Source organism: Physella acuta, unplaced genomic scaffold (assembly GCF_028476545.2).
Source record: "Physella acuta isolate Inbredline_101_S28 unplaced genomic scaffold, ASM2847654v3 ptg000486l, whole genome shotgun sequence".
Taxonomy (NCBI): Eukaryota; Metazoa; Mollusca; class Gastropoda; family Physidae; genus Physella; species Physella acuta.
In genome coordinates this window covers 1,145,883-1,164,688 of record NW_026732005.1, presented here as the reverse complement: position 1 = coordinate 1,164,688, position 18,806 = coordinate 1,145,883, and the positions used below count along the sequence as shown (strand labels likewise).

General features: G+C 34.0%; 3 protein-coding genes across 4 annotated transcripts; 1 reads left to right on the top strand and 2 right to left on the bottom strand.

The window, feature by feature from the left end:
- Positions 1-2,447: 2,447 nt before the first annotated feature.
- Positions 2,448-7,713, bottom strand: LOC131944210 (uncharacterized). Of its 2 annotated transcripts, none has more exons than XM_059304743.1 (2): positions 7,606-7,713; positions 2,448-3,487 (listed from the first exon to the last, which is right to left on the bottom strand). In XM_059304743.1, exons 1-2 carry the CDS (start codon positions 7,610-7,612, stop codon positions 2,571-2,573), a joined length of 924 nt encoding a protein of 307 aa, XP_059160726.1. In that variant the 5' UTR covers positions 7,613-7,713; the 3' UTR covers positions 2,448-2,570. The 2 variants fall into 2 exon arrangements, 1 of the variants encoding a protein (XP_059160726.1); XR_009387004.1 differs by lacking the exon at positions 2,448-3,487 and adding an exon at positions 5,440-5,510 and having other exon boundaries at positions 7,606-7,679.
- A 3,914-nt stretch (positions 7,714-11,627) lies between these two features.
- Positions 11,628-13,289, top strand: LOC131944249 (uncharacterized). The gene is made up of 3 exons (XM_059304787.1): positions 11,628-11,721; positions 12,151-12,853; positions 13,259-13,289. Exons 1-3 carry the CDS (start codon positions 11,670-11,672, stop codon positions 13,287-13,289), a joined length of 786 nt encoding a protein of 261 aa, XP_059160770.1. The 5' UTR covers positions 11,628-11,669.
- Positions 13,290-14,959: 1,670 nt separating this feature from the next.
- On the bottom strand, positions 14,960-18,392 carry LOC131944248 (uncharacterized). Its single transcript, XM_059304786.1, has 5 exons — positions 18,311-18,392; positions 17,613-17,735; positions 15,852-15,925; positions 15,498-15,618; positions 14,960-15,081 (listed from the first exon to the last, which is right to left on the bottom strand). The coding sequence occupies exons 1-5, from the start codon at positions 18,390-18,392 to the stop codon at positions 14,960-14,962; spliced, it is 522 nt and encodes a 173-aa protein (XP_059160769.1).
- Between the last annotated feature and the right edge of the window lie 414 nt (positions 18,393-18,806).

Sequence of the window (18,806 nt, the reverse complement as noted above, 5' to 3'; positions counted from 1 at the left end):
CTTTAGGCAATCCATTATTCTACGTTTCTAGACTGATCTAAAAACCCGAAGTTAATCAAGATGTATAGCTGAATTGAGCCTCACAAATCAAGCAAATATTACACTTGTGAATGAAGATCGATCTTTGGGTGGTTGACGTGCAAGAAGAATAAGTAAGCCGATAAGTAAGCCAATAAGTAGGGTATAGATCTACATGCGTTGAGTCATTTTAAAACTGTAATATTTAGGGTACATAACATGACAGTTTTAAATTCGTAGTTTCAGTAATGTGTTTGCTGTTGTTGGTTTTTGTTTAGTTTTTTTGTGTGCAGGGGAACTTGTTTTAAATTTTATTTAATTAATCTCCAAAAAATGGCGCGGTCTATCCTTAAAAATGGTCGTAATGGGAGCGGCCGCTTTCCCAGCCCCCCCCCCCCCCCCCGCTACTGGGCAGGGAGAATACTCACAGCTGCCTCGGTTATTGTCTAATGATTACTGATAGTGTATCCATCCACTATGGAACGGCATGGCCTAGCTGTATTTTCTTCATGAAATCCATCTTGGTTTATGTTACGCTATCTGATATCTCGACTCCTTCGGCTTTTTCTTTTAATTCGTTAATAACAGTAACAATGTGTGACAAAAGCTGCAGCAAAAAAGGCTTTAAATTTTATTTTTTAAAATAAATTTGCTTCTTTCATGTTGTTTAAAATTATTTTTAGAGCTTTAATTCTTCAATTATGAGTAACATTGAGTTAATAGTAGGTACTAGAAATCTAGAGTTCGATTTTGAGTTTAATTCAATAGAATGTCCATGAGTCCACCCAGCTTTAATGGGTACACAACTCACGTTACGGAAAGGAAAGACATGTGTGCTTAGTGATAAAAACCAAACCTTCCTTTCATATGCCGAGTTTAAGAAACAGGTGAACTCTACTTCACTGGCCTCATAAACCGTAAGAATTGAAAGGTAACCTTACTTTTTACGTGAATAGGTCATTTGGTAATAGGCTATAATTAGTTTATTAATAAAATAAAACTTTAAAAAAATTCTATGTTAGTTAATTAAGTGGATCTGACATAATTATAATTTGTTGACTAACTTTCAAGTGATCTTTATTGTTTTGATCATCAAGTGTATGAAAAAATGTATAACTATTTTCCTCAAATTATTAAATATCAAAAGATAGATTTATGACTCACTGAAAGGCTTCATGGGTTTATCTATTCGCGCATACGAAAACGTTGCAGCTGTTATCTTTTGAGCGAGAAATGTTTCTGACGAGTGGTGAAAGAATTTTGTTTACATTTTAGTTAAAATTATATGAAAGTCTTATTTTAAGAAATATTTATTTCCACTTTAAAGACAAATGTTTTATATTGGTACATACTTAGGTCTAAATATCGGGGGTTACCGACCACGATACAATCCTGCGACAGCTAGGGCTGACCTGCTCTGTTTAACGTAGCTTGTAATCAAAGCCTCTATGATACTATTTTCAATATTGTGTTAAAGCTGGACCTAATTAGTTTGCACATTGGGGACACCGTGGCCTGAGCGCCCACCCAGCTTATATGGGTGCTTTACGTGCGTTAGGGAAAGTAAGGGTGACTGGTCATAGTGCTGATCACTCTATCCATTTATATTACGTTGTCATTGAAACAAACCTTCTTCACCAGCCCCATGAACCGTGAGATCGATATGGACAATTTTTATGCTTGCAGCTTTATAGCAGCTGTAAAAACGGTAAGTTGAAGTTGTGAAAGCAATCTTATAGACAATGACAATACTGTAAGAAAAACAAACCCCAAGTTACACCGATCATCATATATCACTGACCCATTATGGTTAAGAGAGGAGTAAAACAAGGATGTGTTCTGTCCCCACTGCTTTTTACTTTCTCGTATACGAAGTATACAGGAAGTATTGCAACCATGCAAAAAATCGAAAACGGAATAATATAGTTGTGCAATTTTGTTCGTATGTCTGTGTGTGTGTGTGAGAGTGTGTGTGTGTATGTGTGTGTCTGTGAACACGATAACTTGAGTACCGTTACAGCTTTGTTGATGAAATTTAATATAATATAAGTATTATATCAAATGTATAGTTCTATTTCGACTTTTCGGCGATTTCAGTTAACAGAAAGTGGTACTTATTCTACTTTTGGTTTTTTAAAAGTCTATAAATTGAGTATTGTTTCAGATAGATTGACGAAATTTCACACGAAAGTAAAAGATCTAATTTTCTGCCTTCTGTCAAATGTTGACAAAATTCTGGTGACCAAAAATGGTACATTACGCTATTTCCGATTTACAAAAAAAACGTATACGAATTTATAAACTAATAATATTCCACACTATTATACACAAACTTAGGCACAAAAAGGAAAAGATGACGATGTTTATAAAATAGTTTAATTTCTACAACATGCACATTTCTGATACTTGTACAAATACCAACACGCTGAGTCACATACAAAATATAAAATGGTTTGATAAAAAAGCACCGATACATATAGTTCATTAAAAACTGTACGTATGATATTATGTTAACTCAGCGTCGTCATGATTGTAAACAATTCACATACGTATTAGCCTTCCCATCTGACCATTCCACTGTTTAATCCATCAGATAGAGCTGTACTATGTGGGTGATGGGCCAAAGCCCACCCGCGTCTATAAACCTGAGCCCCACTGCTTCCTGGGCAAGTACAGTTGGTGTATGTGAACCTGGTTAAATATGTCCTGAGTTCCTCCCGCTTCATCCACTGACCTACAGAGACCTGCTTAGAACAGCCGTGAGGATGGGACACTATGATGGTCAGCTTGTCCAGATCGCTGCCTTGCCTTCTGACTGACAAGTTCTTACTTACATCTAAAAACTTTGCTAACATTCTCTCGAGAGTTTTAGCAATATGTAACTCGTGAGTTACATAATACAGCCCACATGAATCTTCTTCTGTCGAAAAATCACCCACTTCCCATCCATAAATCTTGACCACTGGACTGTTATCATCATCAAACCATAATCTACAGCTGGACTGTTTCACCTCACTCTCATCAAACACCACGTGTCTGGCTGTCCTCACTTCAACCTCCCACCACACTTTGCTGGGTGTGCCGGAGAGGTCACATTCAGGGCATGGGCACGCTCTGTTGCCGTACACTCCTTCATTGTTCTGAATCACTTGATATATTCTTCCTGTTCCGGTCATCAGCAAGTTCTGACCCCTACTTTTGTACCCTGCATAATGTTCCTGTGTGCCTGGTATAAACTCTGGTCGACGTGGACTAACGAAATTGACAGCAACCCTGACCGTCAAGTCAGACAAAGCTTGAGTGACTTTTACAAAATATTTGTCTTTGTAACCATTGGGTAGATTGTCAAGCGAAAATTTATTGACTGGTATGAACGCTGTATGACCCGGATTCTTCGTACAATTGGTCATGTGATCTTGTAAGTTAATCTCACTTTCTCCTTTGAGACACTCTTGTATTTCTTGGGTTCCTATATACGGGGGGAAAACATTTAATTCATGACTACCATTTTTATAAAGACAATACAAGAAAGCTTAGAATATTTTAAAAGTTTATTTCTTGAAATTTCTCAATTGCAAAAAAAAAAAAAAAAAAAAAAAAAAAAAGAAGTTTTGATTTTACTTTGTAATTTAATACTATGTATTGCTTTCATTAATTAATTTTCCTTTGGTAACTAAATTAATCAATAACCTGTTTACTTTCTTCCATACAGTGAATAGAGGAAGTATTTTAATCTTACACAAAAAGTAAATGAGATTTTGATAGTTTTCGCCTTTTTACACCTTGCCTTGCTTAACCACCTCCTTTCTTTATCGTATTACTAATGTAAAAGATGTAATGCAATAGTACATAAAAAAACGAAACTAAGATTTTGAACAAAAATCTAGACGTTTTAAACTTTCCGAAGCCAAAAAGCTTAGTTTTACAATCGTATACATTTCCTTCTTCAAAGTGTATTTCAACATTATGAAGCATTGGTTGTCATTTTTAAAAAGAAGCACGGGTAGCACATTTTGCATTTGTAAAGCCCAATTTCTGCGTGTTTTATCGCATTTTATTCAGGTGTTGCGATATGAGCATGCTGTGCTTTTTGTATTTTTCTACTAGTACTCTTTGTTCTTATATTATACGTAGTCGTCTTCCGTTATATACATATATTAGCTTACTTTTTTCTATTTTAGTATTTGTCTAACGGCTTAAAGAAGTCCTGCATCGGAAACTACTATTTATAGCACACCTTTACAAGCGCTTAAGATTTCCTCATTTACTTTGTCTTTCATTTTTAAGTACTGTGCTTCGATTTGTTTTAACTCATTTTCTATTTTTTCAGTTTCAATTTCAGCATGTTTTTGATCTATTTCTTCTTTGTCACTGCATTTAATTTCTTCGTCTCTCTTTTCGCTTTTATCATCGAGAGGTTTCGTTTGTTCTTTCGTTTTCTTTTTAATTTCGCTTCGTTCCTTTTCTGCATTTTCCGTGTCAACTGGCTGTTGTAGCAGCTCATGTATTTTCAATTCTTCCTGTATACGCTTTTCATGTTTTTCCTTTTGCTTATTTTGTTCAGTCTTTTTCTTATTATTTCTTACTATTATATCTTGTTCCATCTTTTGAATATTTTCTTCTGTAGCTTTAAACGTAACTTTTTCCTCTAAATTTATATAACCGAGTTTTATTTGTTTCTTTACATTCTTTCTGGTCTGTGTTAATGTATCCAACAGCTCGTGCAGTACTTTTGTGTCCTGTATTCTTGTATCCTCGTGTAGTTCAGAATTACAACTTTTGAGGTCGTCTAAAATTAGTCTCAAAGACAGAAAGGTTTCTTTTTTAATTATAGGTAGTTTTGAAGAAATATACACGTGTTTAAGTTTTTCTGCTGCCTTTACGAAATTTTCATTCGTGTATCTTTTACCGTCAGTTGGGAGACGATCCACCATTTCAACCAAATTCCTTAGTTGCTCTTTCACTTTCTTTTCGTCATCGATAATGTTATCAAATAAAACAATTCTGTTGCTGAACTCATCCAAAAGTTTTCTTAATGGGCCAGTTTCTCTTTTACAATACATTTCAAAATTAATGCCCTGATTTGTATTACAAATTTTAAAATGATCACCATTACTCATAACAATGATTCCGTAGTTTTTAATGCAGTCGCCTCCTAAAACCACTTTCAATTTCTGAAATATTTCTAAGTCACTCTCACTAAATCGGAAGCCAAATTTTACAACAAACAAAAAGGCATGGTATCCAACTGGATTAGTCAACAACGCCTCTTCTATTACCCTGTTATTTGATACTTCCATTTCCCTACTATTACTCAGATATTGCGTATCAACTACTTGTATCAGTCGATCTTCAAATATGTTCCAGTCGTAACGAGCTGGAGACAAAGTAGATAAGGATGAGTACATTTCATAAAAATTGTTTTCCCGTTTCCTACTGCTCCAAATAAAACTAAATCCATTTCTTTTAAGCTGCTCATTGTTTCAACCAACCTGAAAATATATTGCTATCATAGCATTTTATTATAAAATATTACAAATTGGTGGGCTAGAGCTGCTTCTTATATTATGCTAATATGTCTTTTATATATTAACGTTTTGCGGTTATGTATTAATCTACAAAAATACATACCGACTTACACAAACACTCAAGCGCATTTATTAGTATTACTAGCACACCCGTCGCGAGTTACTGTGTTCTTAGAAGAAAAGAAAACGTATAGATTCTAATATATTTTTATCCTAATATGTAAAAGATTTAAAAGTGTCGTTTCCATTTGCTATATTTATTCGAGTGCTTTTTTTGTTGTTTTGTCTAGAACACGAAAAATTCCAAGCTTTTTCGATGTGTAAGCTGGCCACACATTTGTGCATAAAAGAATCATAGTCTATCCCAATCTTGTCATATAAACAAAACTGACGCAACAAATGTTTAGCGTTTAACCAAAATAATTATAAAGTACTTAGCCTAAATATTTATGACGAGAAATTCCAGAGTAAACTTACAGTCATTTTTTAAGCATTAATGTGTATCTTTTTATATGAATTTATATATTTTCGATTATTTAAATTTTTAAAATATAATTTAAAACAGTAACAACTGAATTATTATTAAAAAATCTAATAAAAATGTTATATATTAGTTTATGTCTGTGTGTTATTTTGTTAAAGAGAATATGTTTTTTATACAAAAAGAATATCTAGATAATTTTAATTTAATTCATTTATGTGTAGACAGAAGACATAATATTTTCCACTAGTAATATTAAAAAACAAGAACATATTTGCCAATGCTACTTGTATAGGCTGCACTTTTAAAAATCTGCATTTATGTGTGTGTGTGTGTGTGTGTGTGTGTGAGTATGTGTGTGTTGTTACTTATTCCCAACGACACACTTTAATGTTATGTAAATCGTTTTTTTTTATAATTTATTGTTGTATCTAACAATTAAAGCTCTAATTGGAATGTGTATATCTCTGTATGTGTCGAAAAGACGGACCTGTGAATGAAATGCATATAGTTAAAAACGTGACTTGACCGCCGTTGCGTAATATTCAGAGACGTAGCGAGCCTTCCCAGCGCCGAGGACAAACTTTTCAATTTGGCGCCCCCCCTCGGGAACAACCTATCAATTTTCAATTTGTACCCCCCCCCCAATCTTTAAATTTGCAACCCCCCCCCTTCCCCTCACATATATTTTTTATATTTATAATGCAAAACTGCAGCTAAAATGAGATTTTAATTTGTTTTATCAACCCATTTTGTCGCCCCCTAAGGTCGGCGCCCGGAGACAGATGTACCCCTCCTCCCCCCCCCCCTCTCGCTACGCCTCTGGTAATATTTAAAGTGAACTAAAAAAAAAGACATCTCTATATTCATCACTTCTAAATTAAGTGTGCGTTTTTTGAAAGTGCTTAGAACAAAATCAAACTAAATTTATTATACTTTAACAAAAATTAATATTTTTCCGAAAAAAATATTTCGTTTTATCGAGGTAAATTGAAAAAAAAACAACAACAAAAGACAAAAGAAGACAATTATCTAGTTTTCTAATGCTGGAAAAGAATTTTAGAATTTATAAATTATTTCGACGTAGTAGGTATCTTTAAATACTACCTCCATTTAGTTTATACTCTAAATGTACTGTTTACTTACTATTGTTTTAATCAGTATAGTTTAGAAGCCGTTACTTAATGTCTTTATCATGTTTTCGTTTATAATTGCGTTTATGTTTGCATTAGCATGATTATGCGAATTTATGTTTGCATTTATGTTTCTGTTTGTGTTTATATTTCCGTTTATGTTGGCGTTTGCGTTTATGTTTTCTCAAGTGTCCATATTTACATATAGTCGTTTAATTGAAAATTTTATATATTACCAAACTTCGGAGAGCACACACATATTGATATATATATATATATATATATATATATATATATATATATATATATATATATATATATAAACAAACTATATTTTATTTAAATTGTATTAAATGCATATATTTTTCAAAAAATTGCTTCATTTAATGTTGATACTATGATACCAGTAAAGAAAACACATACCGATAAATAATTATTTTCTTACCGATCATTTTATCATTGACGCTGCCAAAATTGTATTGTTCTGTTGAAGTTAGAGCTTGCTATTTAAAAAAATCGCTCAAAAGGAACAGAAAGCATCGCTTGTTTTTTTACACACATTTCAGTCTGGACACTTCTTTTATTCTTCGATATTTAATCAGTATGAAAATATAAGCAAAACTACGCCTGCATAAATAATAAATACTTCTATATTCCGGTGTGTTGTTGGCACTGCCCCAACCTGTTCTATGTAGCACATAAGTCCCACGGGATTTACGCTCTGTTTACCCACTGACGCCTACCAGTAGGTGATTCGTACATGACGTTGGCTCCGAGTTAACTTCCAGGTAAACAGCCCCACTATTTTCTAAGAAAACTCAAAAACAAGAACTGGTTTCTTCTAGCTTCAGTTGTTTATATATTTTTATAGCCATTACGTTTGCAATCCGTTTATTTCATGGTAGATATTATTGTATAAGACGTGGGTTTCCTACCAGTTTTTTTTAGCTGTCCTGAAACTTAAAATTTTATTTAAGCCTACAGAAAAACAGGTTAGAGGAATAAAAAAAAACTTGAACGGATCTGTACCAAAACTAAGTTATGACTTTATTGTCTATTAGTGCTAAGCGAGTTTTATATCAAATTTATCTTTGCCTTTCCATTTAGGAATCAAGATCGAATGAAATAGCGTCACGTCACCTATGGATAACCTTCTACCGCTTGGATTACATTACTTACCCTTGCGCAAACAACCAAGCCAGTCATACGTATCAATTTAGATAAAGTAATCATTTTATGCTCATTGTTTTGAAGTCGTAGTTTAGAGACATTGTTCCTAGACGTAATGCTAGAATTTTTTTTTAATTGCCAAAAAAATTATTTTGCTGATTTTATTAATTTAATTATGACGATTGAAATACATATTAGGGTAATCAAGTGCAGCAATTAAAAATCTGACGTCTTTTATTAAAAAATGGTAGGGGCCCCCAAAAGATTTCAGCCAGTGGCCCTGTTTAAAGCTTAATCCGCCCCGGCAAACACATTTTGCCAATGCCAAGTCGGTGACTGCTATGGTTAGAAGAATTAACATTTGAAAGGCCAAGTTGGATCTCAAGAAGAAGTGGAGTGACAAAGGTTGAAATATTGATCCAAGGTCACAACACAAAAACGTTGACATAACTATTCAAGTGGTATACACCTGTTTATTAATTTAAAAAAAAATCAAATTTAACATCTTGTATGGAACATTTGGCCACCTCTGGCATGAACTAATCACGAGCTACGTGTTCATACCTGTCTGTACCGACCAAAGTAACGACACGTTATATCGTGCTTGTGATCAAATAAATACGTTTAGTTTTGAGTGTTACTAGGCGTACACTGTTTATGTTTGATATTTACTGTTCTGATTTCTTTTACATAATGACGTTAATAAATAAAGTCTCTAAGGGGTCGTCAATAAATGACGTCACACCCGTAGAGGGAAGGGGGGGTCGTAATATTGTGACGGCGTGTGATGAGTGGGAGGAAAGGGGGGGGGGGGTCCAGATGGTGTGACGTCACATTGTTGCATTAACAAAAAGTAATGTTAGAAAACGGAATTTTAGCACTTATTTCGTTTTTTAGAAACGGTTTTAATAAATTGTAATAGGAATCGATTAAAATACTCTATTTTGACAGAGTTCAGACAAGATTTTGGAAAAATATCGATGTTTTAAAATAAAAAATCAACTTTCATTTTCAGGGGGGTTGTAGACTGAAGTGTGACGTCATTTTAGGGATGGTCTGGCTTTTTGTGACGATGTGTGACGGAGGGAAGAGGTGAAAATCGTCAAAAAAAGCTTGACGTCATTTATGGATGACCCCTAAGGGGGTCAACTATAACGTTGTCGATGAAATACCTCTAGTCGTATCTGACCTTTTGAGCAATATGGCAGTATGTTTAGATATATAAACAATTTACAATGGTATATACTTCGTATATACGAGAAATTAAAAATCGAGAAAATCGGCAGGTCAGTAATTAACGATCGTATGGGTTCGGCTTACATTATTTGGAATAAAATCAATAGGGTGCCTATTGTGTTTTAAAATATTAGATTGTATTTGATCGATAATTGATTTCTTAAATTATAGTCTTCAGCAAATGGCAAACATAAATCAATAACTACTAAGTGATCAAGCGTTTAATAATTAAATACACATAGAATTGTAAATGTATTTTATAATTGGATTTAAACATACCCTGTCAAAGGAGACACAAACATAAAACAAACTCACATACTTTATATGCATACATAAAACACACACAGACTCTTTCTTATTGGTCTTTTGAATGTTTAAACTAAATCTTAGTTAGTCAGTATACAACGATTGTTTATCAAATCTTTAGGTAGTGGATACGGAGTGAAGGAAAGACTGCGATCTCAAAAGAAATACACTGTGTCGTTGCCTTTATCATTACCGCCCGCCTTACAGTCATCGTTACGGTCGCCGTAAAAGTTACCGCTGTCCTATTGCTGTTTTGGGTCGGGATAATATAGTGGTAGGTGGAGTAATTAACGGAGAGGGTAAGGGGGGATAATTAAGCGTGGAGCAATTAAGTTCCAGAAAATTAATAGGATGTTTACGATCCACCTCCTCTCCCCACATTTGCCCTTTATCTAGCCCAGGTGCAATAAGTGGCTGAATTTTCTCAAAATCCAGAAATGCCATATTATCGTGTATAAACAACACAGTAATAGACCTACCCCTACACACAATATTACACACACATAATACTAGGCTGTTTTTTGTCCTGAATATTTATCTGTCACTTCTTGACCTATTAAATAAAATATTCCTGAACAGACTGAAGGTGAATCAATATCTTCTAGCGGGTAAAAGATTAATAATCTGGTTACCTAAATACAAATTAACCACCTATTATTAATATACATGAATTGTTGAAAATAATTGTATCTGAAAACCAGCTAGTAGTTTGTACACGTACAATTATTATAACCGTACAAAATGTGTCCATAAAATGTCAGTAGGAGTGGGAAGAAGGGGAGGAGGAAGGTTGGATAAAAGGCATTCTATAATCACTACCCAGCCCATCTCAATAGTTAGTTATTTGACTTTGTCTTGCAGAAAATATATTTTTCTTAACGGCCTGATTCTACTCTTATATATCTGCATTGGGAAAGTATTCGTCTACATAATAGTTGTTGAAATGTTATTTTAACAGCAGGAATATGTCACATTGCGATAGCTCTTTTTGTATTATTAAAAATACGATTGAGGCCACATACTATTTTGACGAAATATGAAATCAATTGTTTGAATCAGTAGAAGTCAACGGTTGAAAGATTATATATTAACTGCATAATCTATTACACGAATGAAACTATCAGCCGAAACTCCGGCTAAACATGTTGTGTGCTGTGGAAGTTTACGGCGCCTTTTTTTAAAAAGCTAGTGCTTATAACCTACATAGCTACAATATACTTTGTGAAACAATACAGAGATACAATCAAATAGTTTTAAAATCGATCTTTCGGTTACACCTTTACCTTTTAAACCCCCCTAATGTTTGCACAGTTTATCTCTAGAGATTATCTTCTAAAAGAAAGATTTGCGCTAACAAATCTTACTGACGTCAATTCGCAAAAAAACTTCTTATCTCGCATGCTATAGATAACATAAATGTTACCTGTTATCTCTGTTGAAGTGGTTATAACCCGAAGCTTATAAACGTATAGCAGGGTAGTAAGTAAGAATTTAGCTTAATATTTCGGACCAAACTGTCAAAAGGGAAGGTGAATTGGAATTTAACTGTTCTTATGACGTCGGTAAATATAGGTATATAATGGACAAGTTTAGACTTTTGCGTTTACTTGACTCGTATATATTGCTGTTGTGCTGGTGTGTATTTTGTACTTTTTGCTCATCTGCATATTCATCGTCGTTGTTTTTTTTTATTTTCCCTTTGTTAGATAACGGGTAGCATTATGAAAATGTGTGTTAAATATATTGTTTTGTTTGATCATTACGTCTAGTTAATACCATAGTTGCAGAGCTGCGAAAATGTTCACAAACAGGGCTTTAAAAAGTGAATATGGACATTTCTACCTTTCAGGTACTTTCTATGAACATAGTTCCTTTCTTTATATGCGTAAGCGAATGGGTTTGATTAACAGTATGTATATGGCGTCAGAGTATGCGGGTAAAAGTGAAGGTGCAGGTGTATTTGGAGGTGTTTGTGTATATATTGGTGAAGGTGCAGGTGTATTTGGAGGTGTTGGTGTATGTATTGGTGTAGGTGTAGGTGTAGGTGTATGTATTGGTGTAGGTGCAGGTGTATTTGGAGGTGTTGGTGTATATATTGGTGTAGGTGTAGGTGTAGGTGTATGGATTGGTGTAGGTGCAGGTGTATTTGGAGGTGTTGATGTATATATTGGTGTAGGTGCAGGTGTATTTGGAGGTGTTGGTGTATGTATTGGTGTAGGTGTAGGTGTAGGTGTATCTATGTCTGTGTTACAGTAACGTAGTACATTCTAACTTCTAGATTCTACCGATGTACAAGAATGTCTTGAAGATGAAAGTGAGGCCGACTTACACACGCACCTGGCTAACTGTAAAAAAAATCCCGGGCACACAGAGTTTATACCAGTAAATGAGTTTAGCATTATGCATCTCCCAGATAGGTACCAAGACAAAATCGTGTATAAACTAACTAAAACAATGGCTGACATTACTGTGAGAATAGCGTGTAACTTTACAAGTCCAGGTAGACCAGAGTTTGTACCAGGTACTAAATATCCATATCCTTGCTACAAGACCAGGGGACAGAAGTCTCTGAAAACAGGTACTGGAGGGATCCGTGGTGTTAAACATTGTGTAACGGATCAGACTACCAACAGCCATTGCCCGTGTCCTACATGTAGTAACGGATCCAACACCCCGAGAGAGGAGTGGTGGTGTGTGAAGGTCATCACAGTGTCCCATGTGGTATTTGATGAGGAGGAAGCACGCCAGTCTAGCTGTAGATTATGGTTTGATGATGATGAAAGCCCTATGGTCACATTGAGTGGTCTGACCATATGCAAATCAATGTCCGATCTAGACTGGTGTTCATTCTATTGTGTTACCCATGATAAAGAGTTGGCTGATAAAATAGAAAAGAAATTGAAAGCGTTTTATGATGTGTGCTTGGAATTAAGGGACAAATACAGGAGTCTTAGAGATGTGGACAAGCTGACCATTATTGTGTCACATCCTCATGGCTGTTCTAAGCAGGTCTCTGTAGGTCACTGGGTGCACAGGCAAGATGTTGGGAACGGTATTGCTAGATACACGTACACAAACCAAACATGTCCAGGTAGTAGTGGGGCTTTGGTCTACTTTCTGGGAAACAAGTGGCCTATATTCACTCACAGCAGAGCTGCAGGAAGTTCTAGAGACACATCTAGTCAACGCAGCCTGGGACGGAGTTGTTTTGAGGCTGTGGCTTATATGTAACCATTCAACTATACTTTAGAAGATTTTTAAAAATATATTCAGTATTGTATTATCAAGATATATCATGATACAAGAGTTTAACAAAACAAATCTAAGTTCCAGAATCAAATCTAAGGCACATAACATGAACAACTATCTGCTCTTTTTTATTGTAGAGCTTTAGTCCGACTTTATCAGATTCTTTAGCAGGAAATATCAGTATCTTAAAAGTAGACTTAGCGGAAGGCCGAAATGCTGTTTTTTTCATCTACATTGTTATATTACTATCCTATTTGTTTGCGTTCGTAGTCAAATATATTGTCAGGCTTGAAATAGAATTGATTTTTTTCTAATAGTATAATTTTAATTCATTATATCAATCACAATGGTGTATCAATTCTTTGTATTTTGTCCAATGTAGTTGTTATGTTTAAATATCGGTGTTTCTACATCAAGTCCACAAGAAGCCTAACTGATAAGTTTGTTTCAAAGTAGTTAGGCTACAACGTATTGTTTATGTAGTTAAGAATATTGCTCTATGACGTAACTTCACATCTCATTTAGATTTTACAGTAATCGATATTACTAAATAAAGTATTTTGTATGTTATTTATGTTTCAAGACCCTCACAATCTAAATGTGATATCCTGGTTGATTTAGCTGACTTTCTATTTTGTAAATTCTTCTTTGACAGACTGCGAAAGTACATATAATTTAACATTTCGTAGATGTTTTTGTTTTCCCGAGGCTTTTGGCTTTCTCTCCGGTCTAATACACAATATAGTTCGGATCTTGAAACAGTTCGGATTTTAAACCCGTATACTCGTGACTGTATGTTTATCAATTGACAACACCAGCTTACAAAAAAACCAGTTAAGATTTGTGGGTCAAATTTTGTGTTTTACTCAGCCATAGCGTCTTTATTTTACAATTATATTGTAACAAATCCATTGGACATCTTTAACATGTTTTATCAAGTTAATACGACAACAGTCAGTTGTACATTTCTTAATTTATGTCATGTATGTTAACAATGCAAAACACTGTATTTAGTATCACAATGTATTTCATAGTTGAATGACATGCATGTTGCATTCCCAGGTCATATTTTTTTTCTAGAAGCCTTGTAATTGTACTCTTTGATTTTAGATAAATAAAGCGATATTTATTTAAACTGGCTACTTAACAGAAAACACAACAACATCAAAACTTAAAGTTTAAAATAATATTTTAATATAATTTAAAATATAAAAATTATATGCTATAAGTGTAAAAAAATCACCATGATTCATATTACTTAATATATAAATAACACGTATTATTTCTACCACGTTCAAAGATTACTTGATTGTTACACAGACACTCAGACAAACTTGCACATAAACACTAACACGCGTTATGCCATACACAAAATATGTAATCTCATGTAAGTTCGTTTTCTTGCTTTCTCTTTAGCTCTCAATCTCTAATTATATATATATATATATATATATATATATATATATATATATATATATATATATATATATATATGTATATATATATATATATATATATATATATATATATATATATATATATATATATACATTTTCCGTTTTCTCTTGCTTTCTCTCCGAAACACATTGTTTTCTTTTAGTACCACTTATTTATAGAATGCATAAGTTTAGTTTTCTCTGAACGTTTCACTTATTAAATAAACTAGTTTTGGTTTTGTTTTAGCAATTCGTAAGATAATTACAACATACAATATGACGCATACTATGATTCAACTAAACGCACATTTAGGTAACAATTTTAATATCCATTAGATTTGTATTGATGATGGCATTAATGAGTATATATTTATATTGTGTGTTTATATATTTAAATCTTTACTACCCATTACAATGTAACAAAAACAGTCCAAGGTACGACACTCCAGGACCAACATCTATTAAACCTTGACCTGATACAATCATTTGTATCACATCATCCTTCAGCAGGTAAAAAAACCCACCTGCATAAAAAAAATTAAATACAATTAAATGCGAATACTAATTAAAGGGTACATTGAAAATAAATACTGATTTTTATTGCAAGTAGTAAAAGGCAGTGGTGTTATTTTAGACCAGACGGAGCAGATACTGTTTCTCTGATAAAACTATTACCAGACGACTTTCCCTGAATCGAGCCAGGTACCCTTTAAGGCTGGGTGAACTCATGGATCTGCTACGAAATCGGGCCACAGGCACCGATCTCTAGATTGTCGGGTCAGCAATAAACGATGTACCACTCGACCAAGGCTAGCAAGAATCTGTTTTGCAGCAAAATACAATCTGGTTTTGCCAAGATTGCGTATGTCATACACATTTTAAAGGCAGTTTTTAATCACAATATTTCCGTGACATTAACTTAATTAACATAAAATCTCACCTGTATAAGCCGTCTCCTGAGTACCTGTACAGTTGCTACAACAGGTGTGAACAGTTCTCAATAAGACGCCAGATAAAACTGGGCTGGTGGCTGATCGTCTGCTGATGTACTGGAACCACGTCTGGGAAGCAGATACGATATTTAAAAAAAAAAGATAATTATCGTGGTTTATTAAGTATCTTTTTGCTCACTTTTCAAATATTGAATGTAAACATAAACTTTAACAAATTTGCATTTTTTTTTCAAACATAATTTCATTCTAATTATTGAAATGCATGAACGTAATTAATATAATTTAATGCATGAAATAATTAAGTTATTATTTTTAAAATTTGAGATTTCGTTGGCGTCTACCTGATAATGAAAGTCAGCTGAAAAACGTGTGGAATTAGGCTTAAAGTTGACGCTGCTGTACACGAAATACAAACCTAAAATGAAAGAAGAAATGGCGTTATTAAAATGCGTTCAGGGTTAAAGTTCGCCACATTGATCTAAAAGTTATTACATCACCCCCCCCCCCCCCCACAAGACATGTCCTACACCGCGGTACATCGGTTCAGTCATTAACAATTTACCACAGTAATTCAGAGGAAGTAAGGCTTGACCTAATCTACGTTAGGTATCTATGGTCAGAAACACTAGAAGCCCCTCACCCGGTTCTTGAGATCCCACCATCACAAAACGTATACAACACTGTTTAAATCGGACTTCTCTGAATACTGTCACGGAAAAGTGTTTTGTTTAATCATTAATTTTCTGTGATACGGGCAAATATTTTACATTTCTTCTTTAAAACATTAGTTGATGCAACACGTTTTATGAATCTTTGATAATCCATTTAATAATTATTGTTCATTCCAGGACTTAGTATTATATTTAAAAGAAGTAGACCTAAAAATATATTAGTAACTTTCCCATTTAACACTAGAAATTAAAAACAAAAAACTTAAACTAGCAACACTGTTAAAAAAAACACTAACGTAATGCTATCATCAAAATTCATGCTAACCTTACTCATTATACAAAATTTTTACATAATCTCTACCCCCTTTCACTTTCCCTGGACAACTCTCCACGACTCATCAGCATCATAACCCCCCCTCCCGCCCCACCCCTTTTCTAAAATATTCAACTAACACATCCCTTTAAATATGATTTATTTTCAGATTAGACTTGCATTCGTTACATAAAACCCAAGACCATAAAAATATTATTTCCTTTTTAAAAATGTATATACACCATTACAATTTACTGCCTTGTGTTTCCTACCTGTACAGTAGGGCACACACACACACACTTATATATATATATAGGCCTATATATATATATATATATATATATATATATATATATATATATATATATATATATATATATATATATGTATGTGTGTGTGTGTGTGTGTGTGTAACTTGCGTTATATTTATTTATCTTGTCAATATTTTTCTTATTGAAAAGCATTTTACAAACTTAGGAAGAAAATATTACAAGTAGTCAATATGATTTTATAGGGGAATTTACCTTGAAGCCGTAGTAATAGATCTATATTTAGCCATCATTAAATAGGAACCAGTCGAGCAAGTCTCTCGGATATCGTTACAGTTAACCTAGTACACAGAGCTGGTGCTACATATAAGGGGAACTAAGCGATCACCTAGGGCGCGATCCATAGTGGAAGCAAAAATGTGTATCTCCATTTTTAAAAAGTACCTAATAATTAATTACTTTAATTACATGAATATAAACTATAGACAGGGTAATAAAAAGTAACATACAAAGGCGTAGCGATCTATTTAGGCGCCAAAGAAGAATTATCAATTTTTGGGCCCCCCCCCCCCCCCCATCTTTCCAGATTAGCCCTATAAAGGCCCTTTAGATATTCGCGTTGGTGAAAAAGCCCACCACCTACCTCATCACCTACCTCATTTCAATAGAATGCAATTACGCGTCGACACAGGAATTGAAGCAATTAGTAGAAACGTTTTCGAAGAAAAAGGCAGGAATAATCAATTTTTTTTGTAACGTTTATGCAATTGATAATAAATAAATACGTCACTTTAAATTTATTATTTTCTTACAAAACAGACAAGCAAACATAAAATCTTTACCACGTACCTGAAACCAAAATCTTGATCCCCTTCCGTGTGATGTTGACGCCTGTAGCGTGTTGGTGGATGTTGTCTGTTGCTTGTTCGTTTAACTCAAGGATTGAGTGGCTTGTTGGGTTAAAGATGGGGTCTTAGAAATAGATCATTTAAATTTAACTAATTACAACATATGTCAATTATCACAGTAGATAATCTTATCCAATTTAGGGTGTACAAATTACCGTTAAACTGTAAATGTGTAAATTAAAGTAGTGGTAGGGAGTTAGACTGCTAACCCGAGAGGCACGAGTTCGAATCAGTTTCAAATCAGTCCACCCAGCTCTGATGGGTACCTAATTCACGCTAGGGAAATAAAGGCGGCTGGGCATAGTGCTGATCCCCCTCCAACACAATTAAGGATACGTTTCAACTGGTTTTGCGCCATTGAGGCGATTGACTCCGATTTCAGCATGCTTTTCTTTTTGGATTTGCTTCCATAGCCTTTATCCAACCAAGAACAAACTACAAGGCAGCAGTTGTTTGATTTTGGAGTTGTCTCTCCTAGAAGAGTGGCTGTCCCCAGCTAACGAGCCTCATCTTGCCCGAGGGTTCGTACTCGAAACTTTTCGGTTTAGCAACCATGAGCTTTACCGACTCGACCACGCCGACCCCTAATTAATTACCTAATAATCAGTGTGTTATTCCCAGTCTATTTAGGAACCCTACCATTTGGAATACTGACTAAAATATGTTGTATAAATTGTGTTTGGCCTGGCTCGTTCCTCTTTTTATTTTGTGCGTTGCGCATTGAAGCGTTGAGTAAAAAACGTGTTTCTAAATTTGGATATTCACGTCTCAGAATCAGTTCATAAAGTTCTTTATCCACTTCGTTTTATAAATGTCTAGTGTTATATATGATATATATATATATATATATATATATATATATATATATATATATATATATATATATATATATATATACATATATATATATATATATATATATATATATATATATATATATATATATATATATATATATATATAAGAAAATACTGCGTTTGGACAAATATAAATGCCCTTAGGGGTTATTCCGACGGTAATAACGTTTTTTTGTTACCTTCCAGGGTCAGTCTGTCACCTCACAAAATACTATGGAGATCATTCGGCAAATTTATTCTTTTTTTATATAGTTCAAATAAGGGGAACTTTACTCGCG

Coding starts and splice junctions, on each gene's coding strand:
- LOC131944249 (XM_059304787.1), top strand. CDS start 11,670: ATGTTCACAAACAGGGCTTTAAAAAGTGAATATGGACATTTCTACCTT. Junction 11,722..12,150: donor TGGACATTTCTACCTTTCAG/GTACTTTCTATG, acceptor TCTAACTTCTAG/ATTCTACCGATGTACAAGAA. Junction 12,854..13,258: donor GACAAGCTGACCATTATTGT/GTCACATCCTCA, acceptor TTTTTATTGTAG/AGCTTTAGTCCGACTTTATC.
- LOC131944248 (XM_059304786.1), bottom strand. CDS start 18,392: ATGCGCAACGCACAAAATAAAAAGAGGAACGAGCCAGGCCAAACACAA. Junction 17,736..18,310: donor TTTAGTCAGTATTCCAAATG/GTAGGGTTCCTA, acceptor TCTATTTCTAAG/ACCCCATCTTTAACCCAACA. Junction 15,926..17,612: donor GATCAAGATTTTGGTTTCAG/GTACGTGGTAAA, acceptor CTTTCATTTTAG/GTTTGTATTTCGTGTACAGC.